This window comes from Muscardinus avellanarius, assembly GCF_963383645.1.
Source record: "Muscardinus avellanarius genome assembly, chromosome: 3".
In the NCBI taxonomy this organism is placed as follows: Eukaryota; Metazoa; Chordata; class Mammalia; order Rodentia; family Gliridae; genus Muscardinus; species Muscardinus avellanarius.
The window spans coordinates 27,372,313-27,392,189 of NC_137788.1; the positions used below are offsets into that span (position 1 = coordinate 27,372,313).

A 19,877-nucleotide genomic window follows, 5' to 3' on the forward strand; every position below is an offset into this window, starting at 1 on the left:
ATAAGACAGTCCCTCACCAGAGGCCCAACAGATGGGCTGACCTGATCCCAAACAGCGAACTAAATAAACCTCTTTTCTTTATAACATACCCAGAAGAGAAGACTCGAACATGGTTGTTGAGTTTACCCAGGATGGTGAGAAGCTTTGGGTAGAGAAGAAAATTGAGATCAACACCAGAATCCTTACTAAGGTAAAAGAATGACCAGGAAGATATTAGCTGATGGCAAGGGAGTGAATTATGAGAATCAAGTAGAGTTAGAAATGATCTTCTCAGAAAGAGAGAGAGAGAGAGAGAGAGAGAGAGAGAGAGAGAGAGAGAGCACACAAGAATCTAGAAATAGAAGTGGGGTGCAAAAAAAAAGAATGCTGGCCCCTTCTCTCCCAGACCTGGACATGTGAATGTGAAATGCCATGCCTCCAGAGGGCCACAGGGAAGGCAGGTCCTCTCAGCTGCAGCAGTGCTAGGGTCTGCGTGGGCTCCCTGTACTCAGCCTAAGGCTCTCCCCTCTGTCAGGCCTGGTGGACTCTGCCCTGGGTGTTGCTGGCACCAGGGCCCTTACCTGTGTAGTCAATGACGAAGCCAGCGTTGCTCACAGAAGCATCACTGCGGAAGGCGAGGAAGAGGCTGTTGCTGCTGCTTTCGATGCGGCTGGGGAGCTGGGAGCCGTAGAAGCTTCCTATGAGGGGGCTGAGAGAGTCCCGTCCGTCGTAGATATGGAGAAAGTCATAGCCAGGCTCCAAGCTGAAACTGGGGAACAAAAACATCCCACCCCAAACCCACGAAGGTCAAGTCACGGCTCATGGTGAAGCCTTAGGCTCAACCCAAGGATGGGGCCTCCCAGAGAGCAAGCCCAGCATCCTCCCTGTACTCGACCCCTGAAGACTGGCTGAGGGGAGGAAGAGGAGGAAGCTCAGGTGGTGTCTGGTCAGGGGAGATGATGAAGGCAGGCTTGGGGCAGAGTGGGCAGGTTTCAGGGTAAGTATCCTGAAGCCTGGAACTAAAAACCCGGTGTTCTCTTCACACAGGAGAGAGAATGAGTTGCTAACTCCAGGTGCTGAGGGGCCAGCCTAGGGAAATCCAGAACCCAATTCCCCTACCTCTCTTCAGTGTTTCTGATACCATGCTATTCTGCATGTCCTTCAGAAAGAGGGAAGAGTGGTCCAGGGAGCCATGGCCAGGCAGGAAGGGGCCTGCCACCTTGAAGGACCCTCGTTTCATTCCTTCATCTTCAAGCCAAGACCTGCTTCCACCCCACTCCCAGCACCCATACCCAGGTGTGCCTCTCTCTTACCTATCCTGACCCTGGTGTGTGTGTGTGTGTGTGTGTGTGTGTGTGTGTGTGTGTGTGTGTGTGTGTGTGTAAATCCATTTTAGTATAGTAAATCAAATATTCTAATATGATATAAAGATAATTTGTCCCACTGGAATAACCAGAGGGAAAATGATGGAAATATCAAGTGTTGGCTCCAAGAAGTGGTGCCCTTGGGCCTCGCCCTGCTGGTGGGCCTGACCTGGCTCATCCACTTTGCAAGGCAGCTGGGCTGTATCTGTGAACTCTGAACACAGGCCTGCTCTCTGATACAGCAACTCTGCTCTTAAGCATCTACCCAACAAAGGCAATTGGTGCCAATCAAGTGTGCAAAGACAAAAATAACAGAAAAATAAGTTTACAGAAAATGAATATTGGATGCCAATTCACTCATGCCCTGCCGTGGGCTGGGGAGCCCAAGATATACCATTTGTCTAATCTGAGAAAGAAATGGCCTGTCTACCCTTTAGCTAAGATGTATGGCGGAAAGAGCGGGCTACAACATTTCGAGGACAAAGAGGGTAAGTCCAGTAGGGACACAGGGTCGGGGCCTGGGGGGCAGATGTGCACCCATTCACACTGGAGTCACCGCGGGTCACCCCATCGTTGCTGAGTAATCGGGACTTCTTGCCTCAGCAATTCATCTTTACTCACCTGGAGTCTGTACTGGTCACAATTTATGATTCCACTGCTGCTGAGGTAACTGCCTCCAGTATTCCTTCAATCACTGATTTTTGCTGAGCCCCCTCAATATGCCAGGGACTGTGCCAGGTGGCCAGGACAGGGGTAGGGGACGATGTCAGATACCACCTCTGCCTTTCAGAAGGTGGTGATGTTGTAGGAAGTGGTGGATGTACTGTCAGCAATGTAGAGTGTCAAGTCTGCCTAAGGCAGTGTGGCAGTGCCACACAGCGCCTGGGGGAGGGGAAGAGAGAAATCGAGCCTTTGTGGAGGTCAAGCTTGAGCTAGTCATGGGAGATGAGAAGCCCCTCAGGGCTGGGCAAAGAGAGAAAAGTAAGTGGCTATAAGAAAGTGGATCACTGCTGCTGCTTTCAACATGGCTGGGAAGCTGAAAGCCATGGAAGACCCCATGACTGGCTCAGAGTCCCATCCATCACAAATACGGAGGAAGTCATAGCCAGGCTCCAAGTTAAAGCTGGGGAACAAAATATCCCACACCTACACACTGATGTCAAGTGAAGGCTCATGGTGGGCTCAACCCAAGGATGGAGTCTCCCAGAGAGCAAACCCAGCATCCTGCCTAAAGCCTACCCCTCAAGCCTGGGTGGTGGAGAGGGAGGGAATGAAGCCCAGTATCCTGCAGGGCAGCCAAGGTCAAAAGGGCATGACTGAGTCTGTGAGATCCTGGAAGCTGTCAGGATGTCAGCCTGGCTGGCTTTCTGGGGATAGGATGGGGCAGGGTGGGGTGGATGACTGACCAAAGAGGTGGGCAAGGGCCAGATCACATGGAGTGAAATTCAGAAGTTCAGACTTATTTATGGGCAAGAGAGAGTCACTGAGGAATTTTACAATAAAGAATCTATTTCTTTGTTCAATTTTATATTAGTATGCAGCTCAAGACCCAGAACACTCCCATCAGCCCAGAAAGTTCTCAGGGCCCCTTCTGGGCTCATTTTCCCTGCTCCCTGAAGCCACCACTGATTAGCTCTTTTCACCATGGATTTGTTTTACGGATTCTTAAACTTCACGAGTCAAACCATGTATCATATGCTTTTTGTGTCTGGCCCCTCATGCTCAGCTTAATATTTTCATCCATATCATTGCACGTATCCATAGCTCATTCTGTTTTACTGCTGAGCACTGTCATGGTAGGATGTTAAAACGGGGCAGTTATTCCAGTGTTTTTGAGGGACAAGGTGACTCTGAGAGCTAGCTAAAGGAGGGACTGGCCTGGAAGGCAAGGTGGTGTAGAAGAGCTGGTGAGGAGACTATGGCAGTCATATGGTGGGAAATGATATGGGCTCAAACCAGGACAGCAGCTGGTAGGATGGAGAAGAGGGAAGTACATGGGAGAAGTTGAGGCAGGACAGGTGAGTGGCGTGGTAGTGAGGATGGGCGACAGAGCTACCCCCAGTGTTCAGCAGAATGCTTTTTTTTGATACTGGGGATTGAACTCAAGGGTATTACACCTCCAAGTTACTTCCCTCAGCCCTTTTTATTTTGAAACAGGATCTAGCTAAGTTGCTGAGGCTGGTCTCAAGCCCATGCTCCTCCTGTCTTAGCCTCCCAAGTACTGGGATCACAGGTGCTAGCATATGCTTGGTTTCATATATGTTTCATCTGAGATGCCCTCAGGCACCAGATGGAGCTATCCAACAGTGACACATGGGAGTCTTCAGCTCAGGAGGAAGCCAAGGTGGGCAGTGGAGGGGCGGCTTCCACTTCCAAGAGGTGGATGGAGCCATGGAAAGATGAGCTTGTTCTAGAGGGAGGTGGGTGAGGAGAGGGGGCCAAGGCGAAGCCTGGCAGAGGGAGAGGCAAAGGTAGATGGGGAGCCACAGGAGCGTCAGAGAAGCAGAGGAGAGGAACTATACCAACACCAAGGGCAAAGAGCGGGGGGATGGAGGGAGTGGTCATGAGGGAGCGGGATAAGACACACAAAGTTCCATGGCTTGACCAGCAGGAGTTCGCACACATTCTTGATCAGAAGCCAGGTTCCCATGGGCTGGGGTGACTGGAAGGCAGGGGTAGGGGAGGCCGAGGCCGTTCCTTTGAGGACTTGCCTGTAAATGGAGGGAAAGTTGGGGCAAGAGATAGGTAGGGAAGATGTGTGAGCAGGACAGAAGGAGCCAATGGGGAGCAGACGGGGAGACAGGAAGGGAGCCTGAGGGGCCCAGGGAGGGCCTCCTTTCCTAATCAGCACTTTCAGTAGAAGGAAAGCAATAGCGACAGCTGCTTCATAAATGATTACGAGGATTACAGAAGATACTGTGTGTGTGGCCACTGAGCACGGTGCTTGACAAGAAGATGCTCAATAAACGCTGTTTGTTTTCCTTCCCCCTCTCTCTCATGACCCGCTCACCTGCCATGGACCTGAGAACTCCACCGCACACGTGTGCGTACTCACCTGGGCACCCAGGTCCTCACCCCCCTGGCTGTTCTGAACCCTCTGTCTCCCACCCGGGGAAAGGTACATACATGTTAAATACCAGGGCGATGACGTAGTCCGGTGAGACGGTCACTCTCCAGTCGCACTCCTTGCCTGGAGGGTAGGGCTCTGGGTAATTTGGTGACAGGATGACTCCTGAAGGCCCTGTCAGGTCTCCCCCGCAGGGAGCTGAGGACAGAGGAGGTGGAAGGTGAGGTGGTCCCCGAATTTATCCATGTCACATAGTGATGGGTGTTGGTAAGACACAGTAGAAAAGGGGTTGAGACTGATGGGCCCAAGTTAAAACCCGGCTCTAGGGGCAGTGGGTGATGGTGGAATCATGTGGTTTCACTTGGGAGTGACAGAAATATTTTGGAAGTAAATGGTAGTGGCACAGCCTTGGTCTTGTGTGGATGTGCAGAAGGCTTACTTTTTTTTTTTTTTTTTGCCGTACTGAAGATAGAACCCAGGGGCATTCTACCTTCGAGCTACACTCTCAGTCTTATTTTTTATTCTTTATTTTGAAACAAGGCCTCACTGAGTTACAAAGGGCCTCGCTAAGTAGCTGAGGCTGGTTGTGAACCTGGATCCTCCTGTCTCAGCCTCCCAAATGCTTAGATTACAAGCGTGTACTACCACACCTGGCTTGAATTTAAAATGAGTGATTTTATGTGATATGCATTTCACTTCACCTTAACACATTCCATTTATTGATTGATTGATTGATTGATTGTGGTACTGGGGATTGAACTCAGGGGCATTCTACCTCTGAGCTACACCCCCAGTTCTATTTTTTATTCTTTACTTTAAAACAGGGTTTAAAGCGCCGGGCGTGGTGGCGCACGCTTGTAATCCCCACGCTTGGGAGGTGGAGACAGAAGGATCGCGCAGGTTCGAAGCCAGCCGCGCTGGCATAAGAGACCCTGATTCAAAAATATAAAATAGGTCTGGGAGTGTAGTCCGGAGGTAGAAGGGCATCCAGGAACCCCAGTACCACCGAAAAAACAAAACAAAACAGGGTTTAAGTTGCAGAGGGCCTCAGTAAGAAAGCTGAGGCTGCCCAGGAACCTGAACTTCTCCTGTCTCAGCCTCCCAAGGACTAGCACGCCACCCAGCCTGGGTAACACATTCCTTTTAAAGGAGTATCTGGCTCTGCCACTTCCTGGCTGTGTGGCCCCAGGGAATTTACATAATCTCCTAGGCCTCAGGGACCTTCCTCTATGGTAAAAAGAGATGATCTCTTCTCTGTGGGGCAGCCATAAGGATTATTGGAGAGGTCTGTTGAAGCATTTAGCATGAAGTAAGTGGTCAGTATGGCGCCATTGCTGTCTTTGGGACGCATGAGGACGTGGTGCCCTTCTGCTGCCCTGTGCCCGGCTTCCAGGCAGGCTGTGTGGGTATTCACAGCATGTTCCATGCACTCTATGTCAAGAGGAGTGGAAACATGGTCGCATTCGCCTGCCAAGCACTAGCCTCCGCTGCCAGTGCTGCTGGCATCTGATGCCACCGTAAATATCTTCCAACTTTCCAAAAGCCTTGTCCAAGAGTGAGAGTACGTCTCAGCTGGATGGAGGTGCACGGGTCCCCACGAGTCCTGGGTGGTTGCCCTCCCGAGATGTCAGGCCTTTCCAGCAGGCGGGGAGGAGCATGTGACCTGGGGATCCAGCTACGCATGTAGGGACCTGTGGGCAGCCTCCCTGGATCCTGGGCCAGGTCCTGTCCTACCTGGCTGGAGCTGCAGCTGTATTGTGGTAGGAGGTTGAACAGAGAAGAGGCTGTGAAGTGTGTGGGGTCATGAGTAGGGAAAGATGGAAGTTGTCAGTGGAGTCGGCAACTGGCGAGTCCTCGGCAGTACAAGGTAAGTGAGCAGGTGCCTGGCGTGGGCTGCTTGCCCCTCACGCACTGCTGTGGAGCCTGCTAGAGTAGCAGGGTGGACAGAGGGCCACCCTGAGGCCTGCAGGGTCAGGACCGCAAAGCATCGCTGTGATGTCCAGTTGCAGAGGGTGGCCCTGCCTTGCCAGCCCAGAAACAGAGTCTGATGTAGGCAGGGAATGTGGAAAGACTGTGCCCCATCCGAAGTGCCAGCTGCTGGCAGGGGTAGGGGGTGTCTTCCTCAGGGGTATCCACAATGCCTGCATCCTGGGCAAGGGTGGCAGGCTCCACCTCCCTTTGCCAGCTCTGGGCTTTCTTCCCGCAAGTTTGCCACAGATGTGGGGAGTCTGAGTGCTTGTGAAAGCATTCTTGTTCCTTTTCCATTGACTCCCCAAACTCTACTCTCCCCGTGTGTTGGAGTTCTAGGCTTTGGCCCTGACGCAGCTCTCTTCCTGATGCCCCTGGTGCCAGTCAGCCAGGCCCCTGCTTCCCACTCAGGATCCTGCATGGCTTTGCTGCCCTCTATCAGTTGTGCCCCAAGGCCCTGGGTGGGCTTTTGGGCTGCTTCCCCAACAGGAGCTGCTGCTGCTCAGAAGGATGGCTGAGCTGCAACCATGGGTGTCCAGCTGGGTGTGGGCACCAGCTGACAGTGGTACCAGACAGCCAAGAAGTGGGCAGGCTGTGCTGAGTTGTTTAAAGGGCATCGATTTGGAAGGCACGCAGTCCTGGGTTCAAATGCTGACAACACCACTCACCCATTAGCTGTGTGTTTGGGCAAGCTCTCCTTCCCCCTCCGAACCTCCTCTCCCTCATCTTTAAAATAAATACACAGGTGGGTGTGGTGACCCATGCTTGTAATCCCAGCATTCAGGAGGCTGAGACAGGAAGATCTCAGTTCACAGACAGCCTCAGCTAATACTTAGTGAGGACCTTTGCAACTTAGTGAGACCCTGTTTCAAAATAAAGAATAAAAAATAGGGCTGGGAAGCTGGGCATGGTGGCGCACGCTTGTAATCCCTGTGCTTGGGAGGCGGAGACAGGAGGTTTGCGCAGGTTTGAAGCCAGCAGCACTGGCTTAGGAGACCCTGTTTCCAAAAAATAAAATAGGTCTGGGAGTGTAGTCCGGAAGTAGAAGAGCTTCCAGGAACCCCAGTACCACCAACAAAAAAAAAAAAAAAAAAAAAAAAAAAAAAAATAGGGCTGGGGGTGTAGCTCAGGTAGAATGCCCCTGGGTTCTATACCCAGTACCGCACTGCAAAAACAAGCAAACAAATAAATAAAAAAACCCCACAATGATGCCAATGGCTTCTAACATATACAGTGTTTAGGAACCAGGCATGGCTTTCAGTGCTTGATGACATTGTCTGGTTTAAATCTTAAAACAATCCCAGGGCCTGAGGACTATCATTTCCCTATTTTACAGGTAAGGAAATGAAGGCACCAGGAGGTTAAGGGATTTGTGGAAGGCCACACAGCTTGTTGGGCTGAAGCTAGACTTGAACCCCGAAGCCAGAGTTCAGAACCTGAGCCCTAAGCTCACCGGGCCATTTCAATTTCGATCATGTCTAGTTTGGTGCCTACCATGGGATGACTCTCAATAAATATTTGTTTTCTTTCTTTGCTTCCCTGCTATAATGAAGGGCTGAGTCCAGCTAGACCCACTCATGGCAGACTGCCAAGGAGCTGGAAATTAGGGGCTTGTCACTGGGATTTCCAGTCTGTTTGTGAGAAGAGGCGAAGACATTTATTCTGTTGCCCGAGGAATGCTTCCTGAAGCCATGTGCTGAAGAAGGAGCAATGAAAGCTGAATTAACCCGCTGCCCAGCCTACTGCCCATTACAGCTTGGCATCTGCAACCCCTCTCCGACGCCTCCTCTCAGGACCCGCTTTTCTGTAAAGTAAGTCTCAGGACCCAGAGCTTGTGCAACAGTGAATTTGGAAGGACCTCAGAGGTTATCTGAGTTTCTCCCCAGCCTTGCTAGGAATCTTTTGATCAGATGGAATTCTGGCTCAGGGAAGGGACATAACCCCAAAATTTGAAACAGGAAACAGAAGAGAGGGAAGGAGGGAGGGAGGGAACTTAGTATGTCTTGAGATTAGGGTTAGGTGTGTTATCACCCTACCATCCCTTAAGGGAAATATCCCTACCTACCCTTGCAGATGAGGAAGCTCAGAGCAGCGGATCAAACTTCCCAAGGCTGCTGAGCTGCTAAATGGCAGAGCCCAACCCGAAGCCCAGATCTGTCTACTTCTGCATCCCATCCTCCTTTCTATACACATCCTAGCACGTAGTTAAGAATGGGCTGGTTCTAGAACCCGGGTTTCAACCTCCTGCCTCTGTACACTCACTGTGATCCTGCCTCACATACTCAAGTTGCTCCTGTTCCCACCAAGGAACAGGATTTAGGGTCTCATTTTCAGTGTCAGGCCTCAGAGGCACCTCGCTGTCTGGATGGTGCCTCCTGGGAGCCCTTGTCGAGCGAGGTACAGGGTACCTATAGAGAGGTCTCGGAGTCTCTTGAGCCCAGCTCCAGCAGAGGAGACAGCATGGGAGCTGGAAAAGGAGAGGCTCTGAATTGAGTGGTGTGGATCTTGGCCCCGCCATATCCTAGCTCTGTGACTTGGGGCAAGATATCCAGGTTTGTCTCTTTCAGTTTCCGCAACTGTAAATGAAGAAATGGTGCTAATTTCAGAGGGCATCAGGGAAAAGCTTAAATGAGGTTATCTCAGTATATATCCAGCGTGGGGCTGGTGCCGGGAAGAACTTGGTGCCTGTCAGCTCTCTTCTCTTCTAGCACCGTCATGGACGTGGGAGAAAAATGCACTTACCATTTCACTTGAGGAAAAGAGCCTCCCGTCTCATGTAGCAAAGGGGAAGGATTATTTGGGTCCCACCGCTTATAAGCTACATGACCTTGGACAAGACTAAGAGCCTGTTTCTTCATTTGTCAAATGGAGGTTTTAAGACTGAGTTAAGATTTGGAGCCCAAATCCAGGTAATCAATAATCCCATTGAAAAGAGGAGGAATAAGTATAATTCCTTTGCATTCTGAGCTTATGGGTACCCTTCCAGTGCTTCAGATAATAGGCCATTACAGAACCTGCTGACCCTACTACCCAAGGTGACACACCATTCCCTTTCCTGAGTAGGCAGCGGGGGCCAGAGAGAAAGTGATGGTGCTCTCCACCTGCTCCCTACCAATGCACGTTGGTGGGCTGGGCTGCCAGAAGAATCTGTTCTCGATCTTCACACAGTTGATCTCGGCGCTTCCCTGTAGTGCGTAGCCAGGGTCGCACTGGAACACCGTGGAGTCGCCAGCTTCCCAACTGTTGCCACTTCGGCTGCCATTCTGCGGGACCCCAGGGTCATTACAGGACGTTGCTGTGGACACTGGGACAAGAAAACAGAAAAGGGAGTAGGGTTGCCTCGGTGACTACCAGTCATCACCCAGCTCATCGCCTGTGCTGCCCACCATCACCATGCCGCTGCAGGGATCACCATCACCACCCCATCACTGTCATTGGCTGTGGTGACAGCACTACTATATCACCCTGATTATGGTCACTGCATCTACCACAATGCATTACTGTCACTGCATCAACCAGTCATCCTCACGGCCATCCCTGCCACCGTCCTATCAGTTCCTTCTCCCTTACAGCCACCAGCCTGTCCTGAGATACTCTGAATTATGAGTTAGGTATGTTTGTGCTGCTACGACTGAATTGTTTAAGAAGCACGAGCACTGCCACCGAGACAAAAGCTTTGCAGTTTTGTATGATGGAATTAACATGAACAGGATGAGGGGGTGACAAGATAATAAAATACACATGCTATCTATTCAATCAGCAGGGTTTGTAAAGGAGTTTGGAGTTGGCCTACCAGGGGGCCCAATGGCAGTTGTGAAGTTTGGTAAAGACCATGCTCTCTCTTGCATGCAAACAACCAAGGACCCATCAGATCCAAATGGTGTTTAAAGCAAATTCAGATATCTGTAGTAAGTGGCAGGGCAGAGTTCAAAACCAACATAAGTAGATGAGATGGATTAAGAGTTTTTAAAGCCTAGGAATGTAGGAAATGTCTGTGGTCCTATTCTAATACAGAGCAGGGATTGTACAAACAAGTGCTGTGGTCGGACATGGTGTCACAACTCTGTAATTCCAATACTTGGGAGGCTGAGACAGGAGGATCTAGGACAGCCTCAGCAATTTAGTAAGACTTTTGGCAACCTAGCAAGACCCTATTTCTAAACAAAAATTAAAAGGAGCTGGAGTATAGCTCAGAGGTAGAATGCCCTGGGGTTCAATCACGCAGACACACACACACACACACACACACACACACACACAGACATACACACAGAGACACACATGTACATGCATGTACAGTGCTTGGTAGAATGATTGGTAGGATGAGTGAATGAATGACAATGATCTAGTGAATGAATGAACACACGTGGCATGAGAAAACACACTAGAGGAAATGGTGTAAGAGTCTAAAGAATCCTGAGGCAGCTGCAATACCCCCAATGCCTCCACAGCCCAGAGCTGACAGCAGGGTATGGTCCCTGGCATGCTATTGCTCTGACACTGTGGTCCACAGAGCCCAGGGATGGGAAGTTCTAGAGGACACACGATTAATAATGCTTGTTTCACAGGGAGGGTCAGCTTTTCTAAAAAATTCTGGGAAAAATTACTTTTATACTAAAACAAAGCATCTATTCTGATGTAGAATGTCAGATTCACATTAGCTTTCAGGCAAACACGCCAAGTCTAAAAGAAAGTCTATTCTAGTGACACTCCATCCATTCTCTTTCAGGAGGATTCAGTGGGAAAGTCTGAGAAGTGGCAGCCCAGGGATAATGTAGACAAATGCCACTAATCACAACATCTAGGATTGGGAGGAAGAGTCTCAAGTAACTGTATCTAACACCTTATACTCACCAAAGGTAGTATACAAAATATTATGGCCCACAGCCAAATCTGGCTCTATGCTTGTGGCTGTAAATAAAGTTTTATTGAAACATGGGCCTTCTTACTTCGTTTACAGTTCTCACTGTTTACAAATTTGTTTACATTCTCAATTGTCTCTGGATGCTTTCATGCCATTATTATGGCAGAAAATGAATTGTTACAACAGGCACCAAATAGTCTACAAAGCCTGAAAGACTAGTCTTTGTTAGACCATGTTTGCTGACCCTCAGAATATGACATCCCATCCTAAGCCTTTCTCTCTGGAATCACCTTTCTAAAACTATCCTTTGCTTATCCAGCTTGGGTCATTAACACCATCAGTGATGCGACTTTGCTATGTTCCAGCCACCTTTGCAAAATCTTCTTCCAACTGAGTGAGCTCAGTTCTCCCTTCCTCCCCATGCAGGGCCTTTGCACTTGCCGATTCTTCTGTCTGGGCTGATCTTGCCTGCAGATCTTTCTATGCCAGCACCACCTTGTTACTTGGTTTCCAGCTCCCATTATCACCTCCTCAGACAGTCCTCTTTCTCACCTTCTTCTAGGCTCATTCCTTGACATCCTTCCTTCAATTTATCCTGTTCTTCTGTCTTATTCTCTTCACAGCTCAATCTATAATACTCTTGCTAATTTATTTGTTTGCCTCTGTCTTGCATATCACTTGGGCATCTTTATGAGAACAGAGACCTTGACTGTTTTGCTTCCAACTCTATCCCCAGGGCTTAGAGCAACACTTCTGCACACAATAGTGCTCAGTAAATATTTGTTGAATACATGAATGAGTGAACAAATCATCAGCATTTGACACTTACTGAATTTATAAAGTCAAATAAGAATCAATCTTCCTTCCCAATTAAAAATAGACTTGGCTTTCCTCTCTGGCTTTACAGAGCACTGTACACATGTAAATGATTCCCGAGGAGAAAAAAATAGCTTACTGTTCTGACCCTACTCAGATTATTTATAGAGAAAGCAACAGACTGCAGTTATGAGAGCCGAGATTTGAGAACCAGGCACATAGTTTTGGATCCAGGCTTTGTTACTTATAAAGAAGACAACCTTGTCTGTGAAGCCTCAAAGACATGGTTAATCATGGTGCCCACACCTTAAGGTTTTTGTAAAAATTACAAGAGATGAAGTGGAGAGTTTAGCGTGGCACCTACTCAGTAGATCGCAGTGTTTATGCTTCTGCTCACCTGGTTTTGTTCTCATTTTGCCTCTTTAATGCTCCTGAATCTAAGCTGCTCAGTAAACCCCCCGGGGCGGGCTGGATCCACGTGGTATGGACAGGATGTTAGATGTTACACAGTCGTGTTTACTTAATAAAGCCAAGCCGGTGCTAATCGTCTCTGGCATTTCTGTACAATCCCCTGTCAAACACACACTATAAAGTTAACATGGGGTAAGCCATTCTCTCTTCCCTAGAGGAGTCCTGGTATTTGCTCACCGATGACAGCAACATGGAAGGTGACCTTTCCCACACCTCGATTATGCCCAGAATACTGGGCCAGCTTGTCACGGCCTTTCTGGAGCCCAGGCCAGGTAGCCTTGACCACTCAACTCTCTGTGGGCCTTTGCAATGCTTGGGGCAGCTTGCCCAAGAAAAGTCTGGTGGTAGAGAGAAACAGCCATAAATATGTTCAGCCTGTGATCAGGGAAGTCTGGGAGGCATGGTGTGGCCCTGGCTCTCTAAGAGCATCCAGCCGGGCAGCGAGCAGGGGTAGCTCCAGGACAAGGCAGAATGGCCAGTACTGATGGCGTGCTAAGGAAATGAAAGTAGAGCTCTGGGGGTGCTATGGGCGGCGGCAATTTATTCTGAATGGGGGCATTAGGAAGCAGTAGCATCTGAGATAAACCTTGAAGCATGAAGCAGGCTTTTGTGAGCCTGGAAATGCAGGAAAAAGTGGTCCACGGGGGGTGGGGGGGCATGGCCACAGGGGAGCATCCAGGGACTCTGTCCCACAAGGTGACCCTGAGGATAGAGTAGAAATCAGATAATGCAAATCTGGGGGGGGGAATTTGTCCGTACAATAACAGGCTTTTTTGTGTTTTAAGCCAAACCCATCAGCTTGGGCACAATTGGAGAAAATACAGTCCTGTCTTTAATTATTCATAATACTCCTTTCCCTGGAGAGCACCTGAGAATCTCTTCAGCATTCTACCCTCCTCGTGCTGGGGCATTCTGCCATTGCTTATCCCAGCCTTTTCCAGCGTTCATTTCACGACATGCTAGTCTCCTGAGACCGCCTAAAAAAAAGTCATCCATGGTCAAATGTGTTTGCAAATTGTGACCTATCAGACACGTTTTGAATTGATATGCATTAGCATACCAAACATTTTGCAAAGGCCCCACCTTACAGATAATCTCTTTAGGGCTGTCTGCCTCAACTGAGCACCTTCCTGATATTACTGGATCAAGCACACTTCTTTTCCTTGCAATAACATTCCAATTAACATTCCACGGAGTTCTGCGAACACACAGGAAATGCCAGGCTGGAAGCTTGCATAAGTGTTAAGTGGACAAGTTAATAAGAACAGTTGTTCCTCAGTTTCCTCGAGGGATGGCTTCCAGGTGCTCCCCACCCCCACAAGGACACTAAAACCCAAGGATGCTCAAGCTTCTTATAGAATACGCCATAGTATTTGCATATAACCTATACACCCTCCCTTATACTTTACATTACCTCTATATCACTTACAATGCCTAATACAAGGCAAGTGCTATGTAAATAGTTGTTATACTGTACTGATGGAGAATAATGACAAGGAATCAGTCTGTGTGTAGTCAGTACAGATGCAATATTTTTTCAAATATTTTTGATCCATGGTTGTTTAGATCCATGTATATAGAACTCACAGATATAGAGGGCCAATAGTGTGCAGGAATCTGGACCTGGAGACCCTCATCTACCCTGTACATGGCTAAATGTTCATCTCCACGCAGAAAAGAAGAGATGCACGAAAGAGTTAAAAGTAAGATTTTTCAATACTGTTGCAGCCTCGCTGGTGCCAGGGGCTGATACACCAAGTGGGAGGGGATGTGGGGGCAAGCATGGCACAGGTGCCACACCGGCTCGCTCCAGAATCACCATGGAAACCTGCCCCCCCCACAGTGGAGTAAAGAGATGGTAATGAAGACAGCTGCTGCATAATAAACATAAGAAAAAGGAAGGCAGAGTCACTTGCTCAGGGAGAGGAGTGATGGAAGAGGCACTTCAGAGGAGATGAGATGATGCATTCTGGGGAGAGGCAGGACCAAGCATAGGAATCATCCAGTATGGGGGCTTGGGCGGTTGAGCATTGCCCACTTTGGGTAGCTCTTTGTCATGCTCCTCTATAACTGGCTACTGCAGGATGTAATTAGTTGAATTTAGATTACTTATGTTTGGCTTCCAGTCCTTACTGAGACTTGCATTCAGCAAAGAACCAGAGCGTGCTGCATGTCACATCAACTCTTAATAACTATGCCCTGGATCACTGGCCATTCTATCTCCTCTGCATTCCCCCATGCACCTTGTATTTCAATCCCAAGGGACCACCTTTCCCTTCCAGGAACTCTGCTGCACGATTCGCGAATTCTTTGCACCTAGGATGCCTTGTCATTTCCTTCCCATTTAATAGTGGTCCACAAATCCTCCGAAGTCCAACTCATGGCACCTTTCCATGTCACAGATGACCACTCCTTCTTTGAACACTTTCTTTTCTTTTATCTTTTTCTTTTCTACTGGGGATTGAACCCAGGGGTATTCTATCTCCTAGCTATACTCCAAGCCCTTTTATTTTTAACTTTTAAACAGGGTCTTGCTAAGTTGCTGAGGCTGGCCTTGAACCTGTGATCATGCTATCTCAGCCTCCCAAGTGCTGCAGTTACAGGTGTGCACCACACCATGCCTTCTGATCGCTTTATTTTTTCGAGCTATCTCTTCTCACTCTTTGGATCTGATAATGGACACCATCTTTTCTGGAACATCTTTCTTGAGGCTCCAAGGTGACCATGACAACCTGGATTTCCCCATCCACATCCTTTCAATTATTGCATAAGTATCTACCTGCCTTGGTTTCCCCACCAGAGTAAGCTCAGCATGGGTATTTGAACAAGTACTAACTATGAACCAGGCACATAGGAGATGCTCAGTGGAGCGCTTTCCGTAGATGCAGAGATGGAGGGAAGGAAGGATGGAAGGAAGGTTGGGTTGGTGTAGCAGGGTATGGAGAGGGGTGGGCAGAGGAGAAGCGCAGACCTGAGAACTGGATGGCAAAGCCTTGCTTGCTGGTGAAGAAGTCTGTGCTGAACTGCAGAACAACCGAGTTAAAGGTGCTGTGCAGGTCCTTGGGCAGGACTGAGCCGCTCAGCTCCTTCAGCAGAACCCCACTCTCCACAGGCCCGTCCCAGATGCGCAGCACATCGTGGACCTCTTCTGTGTCGAACACCAGGAAGTGGAGCCTGGACGGAGAGAAGAGGCAGGTGGTCACACAGGGCTCAGCCCCTTCTACCATTTTTATTGTGGGTACTGGGGATTGAACCCAGAGGCATTTTATCTCTAGTGACACCTCTTGCTCCCCCAGCCTTGTCTATTTTTTATTTTGAAACAGAAACTAAGTTACTGAGAGTTTTGTTAAGTTGCTGAGGCTGGTCTCAAGGCTGCATTTCTCCTGTCTCAGCCTGCCAAGTTCTGCGATTACAGATATGCACATGCCGGTGGGATTCAGCCTCTTCTTTACAGGGAGGGGTTTCTGGCCAGGGGAGACCCTAAGTCTACAAAAACATGCAGGAAGGGAGAAAGGACCAGGCAGCACCTTCATGCTTCCAACTGGCCAGCTCCTCCCACGGGCGCCCTAGAAAGAGACATGGGCCAGGGCTGCAGATTTCGTGAATCTTGATTACAATGAGCTCCATGTGGTCATGGTTAGATCTCATCCCGCCCCTTAGTCTTACACAGCCCCAGGCCTTGCTCCCGCGCCCATATCCTTGCAATTCTAGACTGGGAGGAGTCTGGGTTGAAAAAGGCAGAGGGGTCTCAGAAACTGACCCAGTAGCAGTAAGAGTGGGGTGAGCCTAAGAGCAGAACTTTGGGGGATACCAGGTACAGACAGACCCAGTTTAGGTAATCCCTGTACACCTCAGCAGGCTAGACAGGGCCCTCCACCTGCAGGGGCCAGTGAGACATAAAGAGTTTGTAGAGAAAGGAAGCCTGGAGCCAGGAGTGATGGGCACACCTGTAATCCCAGTATGTGGGGGGCCAGGACAGCAGGTTTGAGGGTAGCCTCAGCAACTTGGTGAGACCCTGTTTCAAAATAAAAAGGTATGAGGGTGTAGCTCAGAGGGAGAGGACCCCTGGGTTTAATCCTCACAACCACACAAAAACAAAAGACAAAAGGAGGCTTGGTAGGAACCTGAACTTTTCTGGGACAAAAAGGTTCTGGCAGTCAAAGATCCCTTGGCTACAAGCCCAAGTGACTCTGTTAGCCAATTTTTACAATTGTGGGACAACTCCAGACTTAGAGAAAAGTGGCAAAGATAATGCAGGAAATTCCCAGAGGCCCTTACTCAGTTCTCCGGCCAGCAAAACCTTTATTTCTATGGTACCTTTGCTGAGAACAAGAAACCAATGCTGGCACATCGCAAAGAACTGAACTTGAGGCTTTATGTGGATGCCACCAGTTTTCCTCTGATGTCCTTTAATGTTCTAGGATACTACCCGTTTGTCCCTCTCTTTTTTAAAAACAGCTTTTTAAATTATAAAATGAGATATGCAGCAGGCAGAAAAAGGGAATCAACAGAGAGATGCATTGAATTTCCCCAGTCTCTCCTCCGACCAACCTTTTCCCCAGTTTTTCACTTCATGTGAGGTTTGGTGCATATCCGTTATCTCAATGTGCACCTATGCCTAGCGTTCCTGCCAAATGCGACCATATTTCACAGAGTTGTAAAGGTAACTTTCTTCACTTAATAGCATGTTATGAACATATGCATCTATTTCTTTTTCTCTACCCAAATGGATATTATATGTTACTGTTTCCCATAAACTGCAAGGAACGATCCCATCTTTATGTAGTTTTGCACAATTCTGTTAACATCCAGTTGACTTGTAGAAATAACCTGTTTTTGAGGGGGGTTGGAGGTATCGTGTGTGTGTGTGTGTGTGTGTGTGTGTGTGTGTGTGGTACTGGGAATGGAACCCAGAGGCATTCTACCTCTGGGTTATATACGCCCAGCCCTAGTTTATTCTTTATTTTGAAACAGGGGCTCATTAAGTTGCGAAGTATCTGAGGCTGACAGCAAACCTGTGATCCTCCCGTTTCAGCCTCCCAAGTGCTGGGATTTATAAGTACATGAGTCATCACTCCCAGCTCTAAGTTTTTTTTTTAAACTAAAAATACTGCTAAATAATTCTCCTGAGTGATTGCATCAATTTATATTCCCACCAAACAGTATTAATATTACTATTCTCTCTAAACTCCACCTTGCCAATATCAGATATTGTGATGCTGCTAATATGTTCTATATTAAAATACTCTCTAGTCTGTCAAACCAAAATGAAATATCACTGGTATTTTGAATTTAGGTAATCTAGATATATATATATATATATATATATATATATATATATATATATACACACACACATATTGCTGGAAGTCTTTGCACCTATTTATTGGGCATTTTTAATTTCATCTTCTTTATCTTAATTGGATTATTGATCTTTTAAAATTCTATTTATATGTTGTAATTTTTATTGGCTTTCTTTGCATATTTTGATTCTTTCTTTATATGACATATTTTAATGGTAATATTTTCTCCTAGTGTCTGGTGTCTGTTTGTTTTAACCTTTAAGTTGTGTTTATAGTATTTATTGTGGTTGAGAAGTTATTTATTTTATGAAATCAAATATGTTAACCTTTTTGTTTGAGGATACAAGATGTCATGTTATGCCTGGGCAAACTTCTTTCTCCTCCAAAATGGTTAAAACCCAAAACCTTAATACTTTCTCAGGATTTACTGATTTCATTTTTTGATTGTTTTCCCATTGTCTTCATAAAGACAACTCATATGTTGTCTATCAAAACACTGTGTTTACTGCCTCCTTGGCCTTGACCAGTGTATACTTAGTTTATTCATGTGTGTCTGATCTTTCTCCCCAACTAGGACACAATTTTCATGAGTGCAGGCCCTGGTCTTGTTTACGATAGCAGCTCCTGGCTGGAGATGTTTCTGGCTATTAGGATGGGCTCACAAGTGGCCGTGGTATGAACACAGGCTGGACACTCCAGGTCCCCACACTGGCTTAAAATGTCCCCCAGGTTGTGTATCTGTTTTTAGGCTCCAGCTGAGTTCTGAGGCACTGTCCTCGGCCTCCTATATACTGGATTCTACTTGTGGTACCAGGAACATATTCTCCACTTACTGTAGTTTTTATATTCTCATATTTTTCTATCCTTTTTCAAAATTACTTATCAATAATTTATTTAAATGAGTAAACAGACAGTTCTTTGTAAGTAAGCTTTAAAAGACATTGCATTACATCCTCTGATCATAATATCAGTTCTTCAGATTGTAAACACTGGTATTTTTTTTAAGCTGTTGGACTTTATTTTTTGGTACTGGGGATTAGACCTATATAATGTACATGGTACGCAAGTGTTCTACCATTAAGCTATATGCCCTTATTATTTTAACTGATACATTGTAACTATACAAAGTAATGATGTTCTGCTTTATATACTCCCCCCCAAAATTTCTTAGCTATTTCCCAAATCTATTCTATTAGATCAACTTCAAAGTTACCAAGTTCCCCCAAATCCCCTTCGATTGAAATTGCACATATTTATTAATACAGTGAAAAGCTGATCCTTCTATTACCAATTTCACCAGCCAGAAATGCTGTAGATATCTTAGTCTATATATTTTGACAAAATTTTATGATTCCCTTCTTTGTTATGATTATCTTCTTCGCATATAATTTGTTAAATTTACTCTTTGTCAGTCTCTAAGTTTGTGGTTCCATTATGAGTGACATTTAATTTTTAGTCCCATTTTCCAGTTATTTATTGTTGTGTGTGTGTGTGTGTGTGTGTACATGTGTGTGTACAAGTGTGTGTACATCCATGTGTATCCTAACAGGATCCAACTGAATCTCTGGGATTTCCTAGGTAGACCTTTCCTAAATAGAAGTGGCGATTCCTCTGCAACAAGAGATATGTAAGACTGGAGTCACAACCTTGATTAAAAAGGAGGAGAAGGAGCTCCCCAGAAGTTGGAGCAAACAAGCAAACTCACTGAGAACTCAGCAGCCAACCACAGTGCACACCACGTGTGCAGTGCCGCTGTCCCTGTACACAGAAAGGAGAGGCTGGTGGGGCTGCACTTGTCTCAGAAGGAAGGAGGAAATGAAACTTGAAGTTTGGGTGGCATGAAAGGGAATGTGTTTTCTTTGGATTTAATAACAGGAAACAAGACCCAGAGGCAGAGGGGAGGTTAAGTCATCTGGGAAGAGGCTGCTCCGTACTTGAGTTCAGGTGGATGTCAGAGGGAGTAAAGTGGATAGAGAGGGGAGAGAATTAGCTGGGCTTTCTCCTCTGTTCCAAAGTGGGCAAATCAATGAATGAACGCACGGACT

The 19,877-nt window shown here is 47.4% G+C and overlaps 1 protein-coding gene across 1 annotated transcript in view; it reads right to left on the bottom strand.

The window, feature by feature from the left end:
* The window catches only part of CSMD2 (CUB and Sushi multiple domains 2), a gene marked incomplete at both ends in the record, with an annotated part of 613,548 nt that overhangs the window by 140,106 nt on the left and 453,565 nt on the right, over window positions 1–19,877 (bottom strand). The window contains 4 exon segments of the mRNA XM_080690534.1: window positions 561–748; window positions 4,470–4,608; window positions 9,491–9,682; window positions 15,501–15,703. Coding sequence (XP_080546660.1) covers window positions 561–748; window positions 4,470–4,608; window positions 9,491–9,682; window positions 15,501–15,703 — 722 coding nt within the window.